We start from the raw sequence: 15783 nt of genomic DNA on the forward strand, positions 1-15783 counted from the left end.
CTGTCACTACTTGGTTTTTCGTATTGTTCCATAAGATCACTTTATTGAATTTGTCTTTTCGCATACCCCAACTTGCTCTCCATGAGACACACAGACAGGGAGAGAAGCTTGGGGTCAGAGCGCAGGGTCAGCCATTTTTATGTGGCACACCTGGAGCAGTTGGGGTTAAAGGCCTTGTTCATGGGCCCAATGGAGTAGGATTCCTCCGCCAGCCATGGGATATGAACTGGTAACCTTCCAGCCACAGGCTCAGATCCTTAGCCAAGGAGACACCACACTAGAGGGGAGATGTAAAATAAATACAAACACTAATGATACAGCAGTACATCACTATCTTCAAAACCAATGTTACACATTTCTTAGGTTTGCATTGTTAGTATCTAGAGACAACTGCAGCAGGCAGTAATATCTTTGGATAACAGTAACTAACTAGGTGACAGTAACTATGGTGAGTCATGAACTTTTCTTTCAAAATCTTTTTAATTTCTCCACATAACCTTCTGTTTTCATTTCGCATTGAAAAATACCAGATTGTAATGTTGGTGGTGTATCCCATCATTTTCTACCTTTGAAATCTTGAAGGTTGAAAGCGATTGGAGACCAAAATTCTTAAAGTGTGAAACAAAAAGGGACCATATTCCTATTAATTGCAATGATTCAGAGCTACAGTATATCCTGCTATACTGGTTTGAATAATTCACAGCAAATACAGGGGTTCTTTCTAATAAATATTCAACAGTTGTAAGAACATTTTGTAAAAGCTTGGACTTTCACAGTTACTTTAGATCCACATCCTTAAGTACAAAAATCCTGTGCAATGTATTTAAAAGGTAAATGTAGGGCATACCAAAAATAGACAGTAACAAAAGAGTTTATGTGGTTTTGTGTAGAAGTACATATACTGTATAGCTACTGTAAGTACAACTCTCACGGGTAATGGTTTTAACGTGTAACCAAGAAAGATAAGTTTAAATGAAAATAATGATTAATCTTTCCAAATATCATGGAAATTCTGAAAATTAAATTGTCTTGAATTCCAAACTAATAAAGTGCAATACAGTTTAAAGTATTCCAGTAAAGTGGAACATACAGTATATCTATCCACACATCCATTTTCTAATCCCTTCATCCAGTGCAGGGTCATGGGGAAGCCAAATCCTATTCCAGGAAGCAACAGGTACACGCTGGATGGGAGGCCAGTCCATCGCAGGGTAAACACACAGACACAGACACGAAGGCCCATTTTCCCAGAACCTGACAGTATGTTTTTGGACTGTGAGAGGATACCAGAACATCCAGAGAATACTCATGTAAACAGTGGGAAAACATACAGACTCTACACAGATAGAACTGGGGATTGAGCCCAGGGCCACAGTACCACAAGGGAGCAATGCCAGCCAGTGTGCCACCATTCCACCCTAGAGAGCATATAGTTTTTTTTTGTCATTTTTCTTTTTTTTCTGTTTTTTTTCCAGCTCTTTTCACTGTGGATATGACTGAGTCTTCCTTTCTGGCTGAGTTTAGGGGGAACGTCACTATGGAGTGTCGATTCCCTACAGGGGGTGGCGAGACCCTGTCCAGCCTCAGAGTCTACTGGCACCGCATCCTGCCTGAGCCTCTCCTGGAAGTGTACAAGCTGGAGAGCGGTAAGGAGGACCTAAGCACCCAGCACCACAGGTATAAAGGCAGAGTGAACCTGCAGAAGGACAGGCTGAAGCAGGGCCAGGCTGTCCTACAGATGTCCAATCTCAGCATCTCTGACTCTGGGAAGTACAGGTGCATTGTTGAACAGGGAGGAGCTGACTATAAAGAGGCCACCCTCAATGTGAGAGGTAAGGAGAGCTGTTTAAGAACCTACCTTTTACACATGTTACAAAAGCTTATTGGGACTTTAATATGCACCTTACTGTATCTAATATATTTTAAACCAACTTCAGTGCTTCAGTATATCTTGAAAGCAGTATGATTAGATCTAGTATTCTTATTCAGTTCATTTTGTTCAAACACTGATGTTCCTGCATAAATTAAAAGTGCATTATGTGTGCTTCTTTAGTCTTCAGTCACCGTGTTTACTTGAATACTGCAGTCCCAAAAAGGAAAGAAAAATCTGAAGAGATATAATGTAGAAAAATATCAAAGGAATTCTGATTATAAAATTAATGCAACAAAGGCATGTAACATTGTTTTTTTGTTGTATTATTCTGGAAATGCAATGCACTATATTTATTCAGTATATCAGCATTCAAATGTCAGCATTCAAAATGCAGAACAACTTCTTCCTTTTTGCTTCATGTACTATGGCCTAAAATAGCCTGAGAATGCTAAAAAAAAATTTAAGAATGCACACTATTCACCATTATCTTCATGAGTGGGTGTGGGCCTCTTTAAGGCTGTTTAGGTGTCATATACTCTTTGACTTTGTACTTGTGGATCTTAAATAATTATTCTGTTTTTAGTTGTATATTTCTTGTCACAGGGATTTCAAATTTCCACTATTTTCCAGCTGGCTTTCTTAAACATAAAAATTGAAAGTGAAGGTAAACATATATTTTATTGTTAAATATGTTCTTGGAACTTTATGTTATATGGAAAATAATGTATGAAATGTTCAATCATCATACTGAAATCACACAATACTTGATCATCATAAAACACAATATTGCCAGTCATTACCCAAGAATCCCATCCGACCCATAGTGGTAGGAATTACATACCTGTTGTGGTACATCCCATGATTCCTGAAGACTGTAAAGTAGTAACAGACCAGGCCTTTTCTTCTGTGAATTGTTGCATGGGAAAAAATCTGATAAAAGCTATCTCACAGGAGGCATAATTGTTGCTCTACATTGATGATGGTAACAGCAGGCATGGCGTTTCAGACAGCCTCAAGGATTTATGGGCAGTGGTGGCATGATAAAAACATTGATATGAAACATAACAATTGAAACATAAACTCAACAGACATTAATAAATAGAATTGATGCTTCAATTTATTGCTGCTGGAATTGCCACTGGAAATAGACCAACTCACCGTTAGGGTAATCTCTTATATTTCAGTAGGGAAGGATTATTACTGTTGTTATTGGATGAGATTTATAATACAATAAACAGAGTCCAATGTGTTGGTAAGTGAGCCTGTTTAGCAGTACTAGTATTACTATTCGGAATAGAACAGAATATACCATTCCAGGTTCATCCTGCTTTCTGCCATACAGATGTTTACCAGATCTGTGATCTATGTCACATTTAGTTTTTTATTTTCTCCTGGATGAATTTTCTCCTTAATGAACATTTATGGTCATGATTGTCAACTGAATGGAGAAAACAGGACAATGTAGCATCTGTAAAACAAAATATTTACATTGTTTCATATCATGTGGATTTTACATAAAAACTTGTACTGTCTGTAATAAGGTTACTGACATCACAATAACGCAAAGGAATCCTTTATTTTTACAGAGGCCAGGCTTTTTGTGTTTTATGTTGTATGTATTATCCATTTAAATAACTTTTAATTATTTATGCTAAAAATTAAATCAGATAGAAAAATGGTGGAAAATCGTGATGGAAACAGAATTCCCCAAAATATACATGAAAAATCACAATCAGAGTGCATAGTTAAATGGGGCAACCACATAAACAAGTAATTAAAATCACAAATTTATATAAGAGCAAATAATAAAGCAGTAAACCCAGCAATTGTAATCTTGTTGGCTGCCAGTAGAGCAAAACTAGAAACTAATTTCAGTTGTTTTTCATGTTAGCAGTGCTTAGCATGCACCTGTTTTCAACATCTCAGTTCCTTTCCACTCCAGACTGTTGGGAGAACTAACAACAAATATTTGTTTGTTTAAAACAAGTGTCATTGATAGGTGACCCCTCCAACAAGAATTACCCTTGCTTCATGCACAACTACACATCCTAGCAATTATGAAGTTTGCTAAGACCCTTTTTTCTTGCCACAGGTTCTGTTCATCTCCCAGAATCACCAGTGCACGCACAGACCAGCAACAAACAGTAGTATTGCTAAAGTGCCCTTTTTATTTTCTAGTGGTTAACAACATTCAGCACTGTCCACTGAACACTCAGAGCACATATTAAAAAAACACTCTAAAGACATACAATCTTGATGGGCCACAGATATTCAGTCAGATCCCAGTTACCCATTGAATGCCCCAAAATAATGCTGTTTGCGGTTCTGTCCTCCATGTAGTTCCTTTGATGGTTCTTAGGCATCCTCTCTAGTCCTGGCTGTGCTGAATAGCATGCTTCCCTTATTCCCACCACCGCCCACCTTGATTTCAGAGTCCAGTGTCAGGTGAGGGGGAGTAAGATGATTCTGGAGCTTTTCTCAGCTGCTCCCTGTAGAGTCCCTGGTGTCAGCATTCTCTTCTGAGTTGAATGCTGTGATCTGTCTTGGCTTCTCTCTCAATCACAGGTTTAGTCGAACCTACAATATTTGCAACCCCACACATTATCCCTGCATGGTGTGGTACTGTAATTGCCTGTCGCTTATGTTAAGAAGGCCTTTTATCAGGACTAGAAACACAATAAGGAGCAAAACTGCATCAACAGTGCTCCACTGGCTCATCGTGTGACTTAACATCAATACAGCCCTTAGCACCTGGTGCCCCCCCACACCCATTCTTTTCACTCTGTGACACAGGCTCAGGTTAAATGTTTAAACTTTTTTACACAAAAAACAAGAAAAGTCAAATGAAATGTTTAAACTTGACACCAGAGTAGAGTCTATTTTAAATTAAACTGAAGACCTATCATATTCTAAAATAAACACCGAGCATCTTCTGTCTTTGTTCTGGTTTGTTGTCTTTCCTTGCGTAAGTTATTTTTCCACCCCATACTGGATTACCAATATGACAAGTGTGTCATTGTAGCCATTTTAGCTCTATTCACTGCTTCAAACCCAGATCCAATGTGGCACAGGTCCACTGGATTTAGTCTTTTTCTTAGTATGTGCCATATTGTTTTATTTCTGTCATTGTAAATTTCATCAAAGTTCTCTCTCCTACATACTGTACGTACTGTACAAAGACAGTGTGACGTTACCAGGACACTAACTTCATCCAATTCATGGTTTCTGGGAGACAAAGTCTAACAATCTTAGAAACATAAGCAATTAAAGGAGTATGAGACTTTAATACCCTGCTAAAACAAAGAAAAACCAATGAGCTTATACAGTAGCCAGCAGCCATATCACCCTGCAGCACTTAATTAGAAACGCACTGAAGCTAAGCAGGTGTGAGCCTAATAAGTACCTGGATGGAGACCTCCTGGAAAAAACTAAAGTTGCTGCTGGAAGAGGTGTTAGTGGGGCCAGCAGGGGGTGCTCACCCTGCAGTCTGTGTGTGTCCTAATTCCCCAGTATAGTGAAGGGGACACTGTAGTGTAAAAAGGAGCTACCCTTCGGGTGAGACTTAAAACCAAGGGCCCAACTCTCAGTGGTCGATAAAAATCCCAGGGAGTTTCTCAAAAAGAGTAGGAGTGTTACCCCAGTGTCCTGGCCGAGTTTCTTATTGACATTTACCAGTCATGGCCTCCCAATAATCCCCATCTATAATTGGCTTTATCACTCTGTTCATCTCAAAACTGAAAGCAGGTGTGTGGTGCACCATGGCGGAGGGGAGTTGTTGTCTTCATTTTTTTATTATTATTATTATTATTGTTGTTTTTATTAATAATAATAATCCAAATAATATCTAAATTAGGAATACCTTCAGACCATATTGTTTTCTCTACTGCCAGTGTTCTGGAAAAGTAGATGTTTCAGAAGGGTTAAGAGTAAAGACCTTAATTCATTGATTGAGTAAATTGAGAGTCCAAAGAAGACTTTTTATATATTGAAATGTTTTTTTTATTTGTGTGATTTTTTGTTTAATTTTGTGTTAATTTTAAGTTAATCTATATTAGATTACTTTTGACCCCTTATAAAACTGGTAAACATGTAATAGCTGTTCAAAGGACAAAGAAAGGAGAATAAAGATATTTAATAAAGTCATCTTAAAGCCATTGTTTATACAGATGGTTTCATACAATATGTATATACATGTACATTTACAGCATAGGCCTCTTTAATGTTTCACCTTAAAGAGGCCTAGGCTTACACTAAGAAAGTATGTAACTGTTGTCAGCCCCATACAGGAATATAAAGACAGCAGTTACAGGGAAATGCCAAGGGCCAAAAGGCCACCTGGAGCTCAGCTGTGAAGCAGAAGGATTTCCTTTGGCTGATGTGCAGTGGACAGATATGTCAGGCCATTCCTTCAACACTACAACAACTACCCACAAAAAGAACGAAGAAGGCCTGTTTATTGTGAAAAGCTACTTCAAGGTTAAGGCAGGATGCGGAGACATCTACAATTGTACCTTCAAAAGCGGTACAACAAATGAGGAGACATCAGCTTCCCTCCTTTTTATGGGTAATGTTCACCAACTTTAAGATCATTTTAAATTCTGCTTTAGAAAGCAACACTGTTTTATCAAAACAAGTTGTGGATGTAGAGACCTTTGAGATCTTTTAGAAAGTAAGCTTAAAAATTAAAATATTAGAATAGATAAAATAATAGAAGGTAACTAAAAATGATTACACTCTTAATATAGACTGTGCCAGCTTGTGGCAACCATCAGACACCAGGACCCAATCGTTTTCTATTTTAAATAATCCCGACAGTAATAACTGCTAGGTTTGTAACCTGTTTTCCACACTGCAGATATTAGACAAGTTAAGAACGACAGAATAGATAGCAAGTCATTTTTCTTCCATAGGTTCATAAAAAAAACTAAAAGGAGGAAACAAAAGCTTCTTAAAATCATAAGAAGCTATTGTAAGAAAAGTTACAAAGGAGAGGAGGTCAGGCAGCCTATTGAGCCTCCTTAACAGCCCGATGACCTCATCTAGCCTTGTGTGAAAGGATCCAGCGTATGGGCTTCAATAACAAAGGCTGAGCAGCTTGTTCCATACTCCCAAAATGCTACTGAATCTAAAACCACTCAAGAAAAACTAGAAAGAGTCCTAAAAATCCTAAACAGGCAATAAAACAAGAAGTCCTACTTCACTTCTCCTTGTGGCTAATCTGCTCAAGTGAGCGTTTCTCATTCTCTGTACCCCCGTTCCTTCTTCTCTCCTTAAAGGAGACAGTGTCAGGAAGGGCAGCTTCATATGGGGATATTGACCTCCCCTTCCACTCCAAGGGGCTGCTGACTACCACATTTTGCGACTCAGCAGATATCTCTTCTTTATGGATTTTCATTTTGGATAAATCTCAAATAGTACGAAACGATATAATAATAGCATCCCCACAAACATAATATAGGAATAAACCTGTGTGTAAGGGAGTGGGGCATACTGTAGCATCTCAAAACTACTGCACATTATCCCTTGTCACACGTTTCCTTTCATAGCTCTAGAAGTCACGTCAACTAAAAAAAAACATTTTCAAGATGTGGAAAGATGCTTAGAAGCAAATGGACACTTAAGTCTACTCCTCCATCAAAGAAGCCTAAAGATTTGGTCTCTACCAGGAGTAGATAAGTTTCTAATCTTTTTTTCTCTTTTCATCCATCTAATTTGCACTTACTGAAGAAAGAAAATAGATTTACAGATTTGATAGATTTATTTATTGCCTTCAGACAGGTTGCTACCTACACTCAGTAAAAGGCATCCCTGTCATTTAAGGTCTCATCCATCCTTTTTTTCTGCTTCAACCCCTGAACGATCAAATATTGACATTTTACCTATGTAAGGTCTTATTACTGAGAACACTGATTAAACTCTGAATCCTTTATCCATAAAACTCTGTTTAAAACTGTAATCAAATGTAATAAATATTAATTTTCATTCCTCATATTTCATGCCATCAATCAAGAGTGTAAATTGATCATGTCATTTAAAAAACATTTCAAAAGTAAAGCTTTGCTCTGTTGAAGAAAAATGACAAACTGCAAACTTCAGGTTTATGAGCATACTGTAGTTTGGTTGAGACCAAAGTATAGTGTATTCCCCAATCACTGTTGCCTTTTTCAGATATGAACATGACTTTGGAAACTATTGGAGCACACACATCTTTGGAGTTGGTGGTGCCTTTGATTGTGGGATTAGTTCTTCTGCTGCTTTTATGTCCAGGATTCCTGTTCATCATGAAAAGGAAGAGATCAAAATGTTTTCACTCTGCAGGTATGCTTGCAACTGTAGAAAAGTCTAAATGAAACCCTGCATTACAGCACCACCATTGGTAATATCATGTGTAAAAACCTGATTTATTCCAAACACGCCGTCAAACTGTTAAGTCTTCTGCACAAAAATACCACTGTTCTAAGTTTAAAATTGTGTTGTAATATAACACAGGAAGCAGAAATTAAGGGAATCTTCTAGTTTTCCAGCATTAGCACACAGGAACTAAAGTTAACACATCTACAAACCACTTTTGGATGTATCCACAGACCTATTTTGGAATATATAAAATGACTGTAAAATCTGTTTTGAAAGAAATACAAATATGTCATTGTAGAACGTTTCTATGTGTACTGTGAGACTAGCTATTTCCACAGTCAGATAGAAATACCCATGGTGTCACTCCAGAAAACTCAGTTCTGCTTTGTTGTTTGTTATAATGTGCATAGCCATATTAAGAGGGCTGCATTATTATCCTTAATAAGACCTTGATCTTGAGCTAACAAGTATTTTCCACAATTGATTCAAAATCATAGATTAACAAACTGAATGCTATAACTCCACCAACCTAATAATAATTAATTGTAAACTTAAATAATAGCACTAATCTAGATCAAGACAAAATGGTTGATAAGTATTCTTCTTGATGATTGTATTGCGACATTTTCTGCTTTTCTCATGTTTTCAAGATGTATATATCAGAGTACATCAATAAAATGAATGTTTAATGTTACTAACAATGCATGTGTGTAGTACAATTTTATATGTCATCGGTTAATAAAGACAAGATGGGAATGCATGAAATGCATGTGGGGGTGTCAGGAAGCATAAATCAGGAACCTAAGCAGACACTGGCAGGAGACGACTAGGAACTGGGTAGGTTGACAAACAGAGGGGCGTGACGACGGTGAACTGGTGCTCGGAGGGCGTGACCATGCCAAACAAGTCCGAGGGAGTCCGGGGGTGGGGGGGGGGAATCCGGGGTGAAGTCCAAGAGTCCAAAAACCAGGAAATCCAGACAAGACGAAAACAAGTCAAAGTTAAAAACTGGAACAGGATCCAATGCAGGGAGAGGGAATAAAAATGGGATAACGAGGCCAGGAGCTCTAAGCCCCGGACTCAGCTGGGTCAGGACGCCGATTGGAGCCTATGCCCTCAAGTGTCAGGCGTAGGGCAACTTGGTGGTAGGCGGGCCTCTGGGTGTCCGTCTTCCAATGCATAGCCGGGAGTAGCAAGAGCACCAGGCTTAAATAAGGAGGGGCAGGATTGGAGGCAGGTGCACATGATCAAGCAAATTGTGAAAGAGCCGGAGCGCCCTTAAGAGGAGGGATTACAATCATGACAGGGGGCTCTGATGTCCATCAAGACGGCATGAAACAATCATTTCAATCTGTGTTCATACAAATATGTGACTGGGCTGAGTAATGATGATGATAATGTTATGCGGTCAGTCAGATCCGACTCTCGGAGATTCTATAGGCCATCTCTCGCCACGCTTTCCGGTCTTGGACTTTCCCTTTCAGCTGTTCTATACCTAAGCCAGTGTCCGTTTTGATGGTGTCGAGGGCTGAGTAATACAAAAGATAAATCCAAGAATTAAATTCATGAACAATATTGAATTTCATCAGTGCAAAGTTTAAATAATCCAACTCTATTATAACCTTTTTAGAATCTAAAGAAATTACTACTTCATGAACAGATGACAATCAGGTTAGCCAACATTCCTGCATCTGAATTGCAGATAGACCTGCACTTAGAAGGGTCACTATCTTTCCAATGAGATGGGGGATTGCTCCAAAATGGTATTGACTACTGAATATGTTTAAAATAATTCAATAAGAGAACAATAAGTTACTTGTGTCTTCCATTTTTGCATTGGCAAAACAGCCAAAAGAAAAATCATTCAATTTTGAAGGTTGTTCTTATCCTTATTATTCTAAATCAATTGTTGGAATGTGAAAATGATTAAAAAAGGATAATGAGAGAGATGTTTACTTGGCCGTTCTTTGCTTTCATAAAGCGTGTACGTGTCACAATCATGTCGAATTGCCACAACTGTAGCTGACTAACCCAACTAGCAATTTTAAAGGTGCTAGGACCCTTCTCCCTGCACATCAGATGTGTACCAGTGTAAGCCCAGACCAACACAACACAAGTAGATACAATTATTGCAGTATTATTCTACTAGATACTAGCAATAATAATAGATACCAATTACAATAAGGTGTCTCCTTCTACTTAAAAAAAAGGAAAAAGTATGTACAAGGGACACACTTCTAAAAAAACATAGTCCCTAGTAAAAATAAGAACTTCATTAAAGGAATAAAAACTAGGGGGCACTCTTTACACGCCACCCAGTCTGGTCTCTCTCCATTTCTTGTCACCTTCCAAAAAAACAAACAACGAGCCACCCTCATATAAAAACAAAAACTCCTACACCAGAATTCTCTTCCATGTGAGTACTTAATCAGCTCAGTCCAGCAATCGGGGAATGCTTCCTTCTACAGTGCGAAAGAAAGGAGAAAGAAAGTTCTGGACAGTTCTTTGGTCATCTCACTAGGATCCTCCTCCATCCCAGCAGTCCCAAACAATGTGCTCATTTAGACATCACTTACCCTGCTTATCTACAGAAAGAAAGTGTGAGGAAGAGAGCACGCAAGTCAAGTCCTCTATCTCTACTGGCTGGGTTTTTCTGTCTCCTTTCTGACCACAACTCCAGAACCTGGATGAAGGGCAGGAATGTGCAGCTGATCATATAAACAGTACATTGCCAGATATCATGGTATTCTGTCTTTTCTTCCTGTCTTTGTTTTCCTCTTTTCCTATCCCTGTCCCCCTGTGTTTCTCGTCCAGAGCCTAAATCTAATTAATTTTCTTATGAGACCAGTGTCCATCGAGGAAACTGTACACTTATGAAATAAGATTGACCATAAAGGAGAATATATGGCACTTGTTTTAAGTAGAGTATTTATTTTCAATGTTTAAGTAACATTTCTATAGCACCTTCAAAATCAGTTACTTAATTTATATCTCTATACCTCATTACTTTCTTCAAATATTACAACTATGTTTAATGTTTAAATTTTATTTTATTCTCTCTGTTCTTTCACATTCCTTAACACATTTGTCTTAACTTTGTGGTCCTGACTATAGGCTGGCTGGATTATTCTCTTCACAGATCTTGAAATCGCTTGTTGCTTCTGTAGCATGATGCTACACACTACATAAAGCAACACTACATAGAACAAAACTCTGGTCATAGACTATATCCCACCTCAGTTTTTCTGTGAACAAGCAAAAGGTGTTTGTGGATTTCAGGCCACAATGGTCTGTTCTTTATCTGTTTTTCTTCTTTGAAGTATGTACTGTATATATATTGAATTTAATTAAAAATTACATTGTTGCATTTAAAAGTAAATCAATACATACAGTATGATTTCCACCAGTGTCAAACCTTTAGGCAGTCTTTGATATGTATTTTTTGTATATTTCTCTTTATTATAATATATATAGTAGTTTTATAAAAGGAGAGGTGGAATACATCATATGCACACTGGAATACTGCCAGCTCAACAACGGGGCTGAGGTTGAAATAAGGTAAATCTCTAGTTTGGGATCATAAAGGACAAAGGACTTTTCTATACTTAATACCCATTCAGTAAATTATTCATACTGTATGTATTATAAAACATGGAAGATATTATAAAAACATTTAAAACAGGAGATATTAATGCTTGTGAAAGGAATATTAGAAAATTAGCAATAGGAAAGTACAGTATAAGAATATGGTAAGCAAAATATTATAGAGGACGAAATGCCTCACAGTAAGGAGACAATTGCTATCGTATCTGTCAATGACATGAATGGAGAGGGCCTTGTGTGGAGCAGCCTTTTGAAATACATTAGTAATGTCTTTCTGTGCTCCAATACGTTTTATTTCTGAAGATAAGCAACTCTATCAGTTCAGTATTCTTACCAGTACAAGTTGTGATGATACAAAACAGGATGATTCAGGTTACCTGGAAGACATCCAACAGAAGAAGTTACAAATACAGGAAATTCTCCAGTGCAGAAATACTAGCTGTATTAGAGATTACATTTTCGTTTTGGGCAGCTCCGTAAAATAAATATAGGGAAAGGGGAATTCTTCTGGTCAAAAAGGCACATAAAACACAGTCATGATTATATACTTGTAAAACAACCAATACTGGGTGACCTTACTTACAAGAGTTTTACAAATCTATTATTCTCTTATTCTCTTTCAGTAATCAATGTGCACGATTCTTTGCTGCTTTCATAAAAGCAGTTATATTATTGTATGTGCACGTTTTGTATTCTCCTGAATTATGATCTCCTGAATTTCTGATTTAATTGTAGCATAAAATTATATTTGATTGTTTCTTATTCCAATTGGGAAGACATTTTTGCATCTGAAACTGCCAAAAAGAAAGGAACAAAAACATACAGTATGTGGTTAATGAAAGATAAAGAAATATATTACAGAAAATACAGGGGGAATTCATGACAGATAATGCACATTTTCTTTTAATAAAATTAAATGTCAGTGTTTCCTGCTTTATGGGGAGAACTATTCATTATTACCAGGAAATAATCTCAGCATATTCCATAAAATATTGTTAGTTTCCTTTTGGCAGTGTAATTGTTTTGGTGCTTGTAGCTCTTAAGATCCAGTGTTTCTTCACACTTTCTGATACTCCAGAATGTGATTAAACGTTTAAAATGAACAAGGACTTTTCTGGGAAAAAGCTTTTGAATAGTCATGGTGATTCATTTCATTACTGGAAACACAGTTGTGAGAATCTGAGATCCTGCTGTGTGATTTGGTAAAATTACATCCAAGCAAATGAAATAATACTGAGTTATAAAATGAACAGTCATGTGGTTTCAGATACTGTATACTACTCATCTGTTATCTTTGTTTTCTTGTTTTTGTTCCTTTCCAGGATCTATTGAAGATACAGCTATCTATAAGCAGCAGGAGGAAAAGGAAGTGAGTATTACCATTACATACCAAAATACTGTACATCAGCTGCTATAAAAAACAGGAAGTACATATACAGTATTGATATATGATCTCTTTTATATTTGTAAATATTCATTTATATTAATCATTAAATAATTAACCACAAGCATTGTTTTTTCCCCATAAAAATATCTAAATTTGCTCTATTCTTCAAGTTATAACAATATAAAAGTGATGTCCTGTAACTGTAAAACACTGAGTAATGATATAATGAAATCAGTTACGGGTGTTATATATACAGTACAATGTAGAAGACTCGTTGGAAAACTGACATTATGAAACTTTGTGTTTTTCTCAGGGTTAATTCAAATAATTTTATAGTAACTATATATTTGCATTCTGAGTCACAATTTCTTTTTTATAGATCAGTATCCTAGTACTGTAGCTGTCTAGATTTGGTTTAATGTATAACTTCCCTTTAATTTTCCAGTTTATACATGTAACTGGAATGGCATTCCCACAAGCTTACCTCCCTCAACAAAGTTTTGGTTTAGACCATCGTAAGACAGATTAGTTTTACAGGCTTGTGGCACTCATGAAGCAAGGAATGCTTGAGAAGATGTAGCTTAGGTTATACAGAGGAGATCACAAGTGCTGGACAGGTAGGCTGTATGGTATTTCGGAAAAGTTTTTTCCAACAGACTAACAAAGGTTAGGGATGTGGTGAAGACTTGCAAAAAAAAGGCTCGAAGAGAAATGAACACCAATCTCTTTCGTCTGTCATGGTAGGATTTGCCAGGCTCAACAAGGTTGAAGAGTGCTGCTGAGGCAGGGAGCTGGCCAGCTGAGCCAGGGCTGATGAGGAAGTCTTGTACATGGAGGAGTAGGACATCACCTTGTATATAGATAGATACTTAATTGATCCTGTGAGGGAAATTGCAGTGCAACAGCTGCTTAACACAGACAACACAGCCACAGTGTAACAAATGATACAATAATAATAATACAATACAATCAGTACAGTGAGAAGTGCACTCAGAAGAGTTACTCACAGTCCAGAACACACAAAGAACAAACCAGAACAGAACAGTACAGTCGTATTGCACAATATGAATATAAATATCAATGTATTGCACAGGTCCCTGGCATACGGTATATTGATCTGATCTACTTTATTGCTTCTTACTTTATTGCTAACTTGTTAACTGCTTGTAAACTGGTGTGATTACTTGAGAAGATGAAAGGCAAACAGTTATGGAACAAACATTTTGGGAAAATTGTATTACTTTCTACTTATTCGGAATGTCAGCTATCCATAAATACTGTACACATAGTGCTGTTTATTTTTTTCAGCCTTTGGAAACACAGACACCCTGAAGACTTTTCATTGCATCTTCAATGGATTTACTACTAAAAGCATCCTAAAGATAAAACTGCTTAGTAAGTACAGAAAAAAGGCAAAAATTTGTAAAGTCATGGCAATAAGCATAAAAAGTTACACTTCTGATCTATTATTTCTGTAAACATTTTTCCATGGTGTTAATTAAACTTCATTTTTAATACATTTTTGTTTTGATGCATAAGTGTTATTGGGTTTGTTTAACATGACAACAAAAAATACATTTTTTCATACAGATCAGCCTAATATTCCAGAAATGTTTTCTTTTCCAAATGTATCACTGTAATATTTAGAATGTGCTAAGGTTTGTACATGTGTTTGTAGTTTATGTTTCTGTGTACTGTAGGTATGCATGTACACATAGGAAATATTAACAGTTGCTCTGTTCTTCTGAATTTCATACAAGTACAGATCCTTTGTACCTCCACACACGTTTATGAGTTGTGTGCAATAAACTTACAGTCGCAAACTTTATCTGTGTTGCTGTCCCCCAGGGTATAAATCACAACTCAATAAAAGAGAGCACTGATTTTATATAAAAGTAACAGTAAACTTATCCTGCAACCAGTTTAAAATAAATACCAGATAATACACCCTTTAAAGGAATGAAATTCAGCCATTTCCTTGGGATTATGAGATGGGATTATAAAGGGAAGCAAAACAAATATAAAATGATTTTATATGATTTAGAAAAACTGCTAGTCTTGACTTTTTACCATCCAAAGCTATCCTGACTTTTTCCTACAAATATAGACAAACCTTGTGCACACCAACAGAGATACGATTAAGAGTGATAATGCAGGTTTCTTAACTGCAAAAGACCTTCCATAAGGCTTTTTTCCTCTCTAAAACTAATGCACATGTATGAGAATTGTTTCTCTAAACAATATAATGCATCAATATAATGCATATAATGCAAGAGATACAAGCTTTGTCTCTTAGTAAGTACTAAGAGGAAAGATATCCTCCCTTAAATATAAAAAGCATGGACCTTTGCCTTTAAATATTATTTCTGTTTTGTTCCTTCATCAGAAATACCTGTTATCTTTCAGTCCTCCAGGAGTAGGCAGAAGGATCTGTAGGGAGGTGGAATTCACAGCATTTTGCCTCTTCAGATCTGTAGAATGAAAGAGAGAAAGTTATGTCTTACTAAACTGGGCTTTCTGAACCAATAATACACCCCTTGACTTGTTGTTTTATTACCTAGTTTGG

The 15783-nt window shown here is 36.9% G+C and overlaps 1 protein-coding gene across 2 annotated transcripts in view; it reads left to right on the top strand.

The window, feature by feature from the left end:
• The window catches only part of LOC102686866 (programmed cell death 1 ligand 1-like), a 36561-nt gene extending 21825 nt beyond the window's left edge, over nt 1–14736 (top strand). For both annotated transcript variants that reach the window (XM_015336908.2, XM_069187137.1), the window contains 5 exons: nt 1476–1832; nt 6150–6437; nt 8042–8191; nt 13153–13199; nt 14526–14736. In XM_015336908.2, the coding sequence (XP_015192394.1) occupies nt 1476–1832; nt 6150–6437; nt 8042–8191; nt 13153–13199; nt 14526–14549 (866 nt within the window). In that variant the 3' untranslated portion in view covers nt 14550–14736. The remainder of the gene's footprint in view (nt 1–1475; nt 1833–6149; nt 6438–8041; nt 8192–13152; nt 13200–14525) is intronic.
• The last annotated feature ends 1047 nt before the right edge of the window (nt 14737–15783 follow it).

This window comes from Lepisosteus oculatus, chromosome 3 (genome assembly GCF_040954835.1).
Source record: "Lepisosteus oculatus isolate fLepOcu1 chromosome 3, fLepOcu1.hap2, whole genome shotgun sequence".
NCBI classification, from domain to species: domain Eukaryota; kingdom Metazoa; phylum Chordata; class Actinopteri; order Semionotiformes; family Lepisosteidae; genus Lepisosteus; species Lepisosteus oculatus.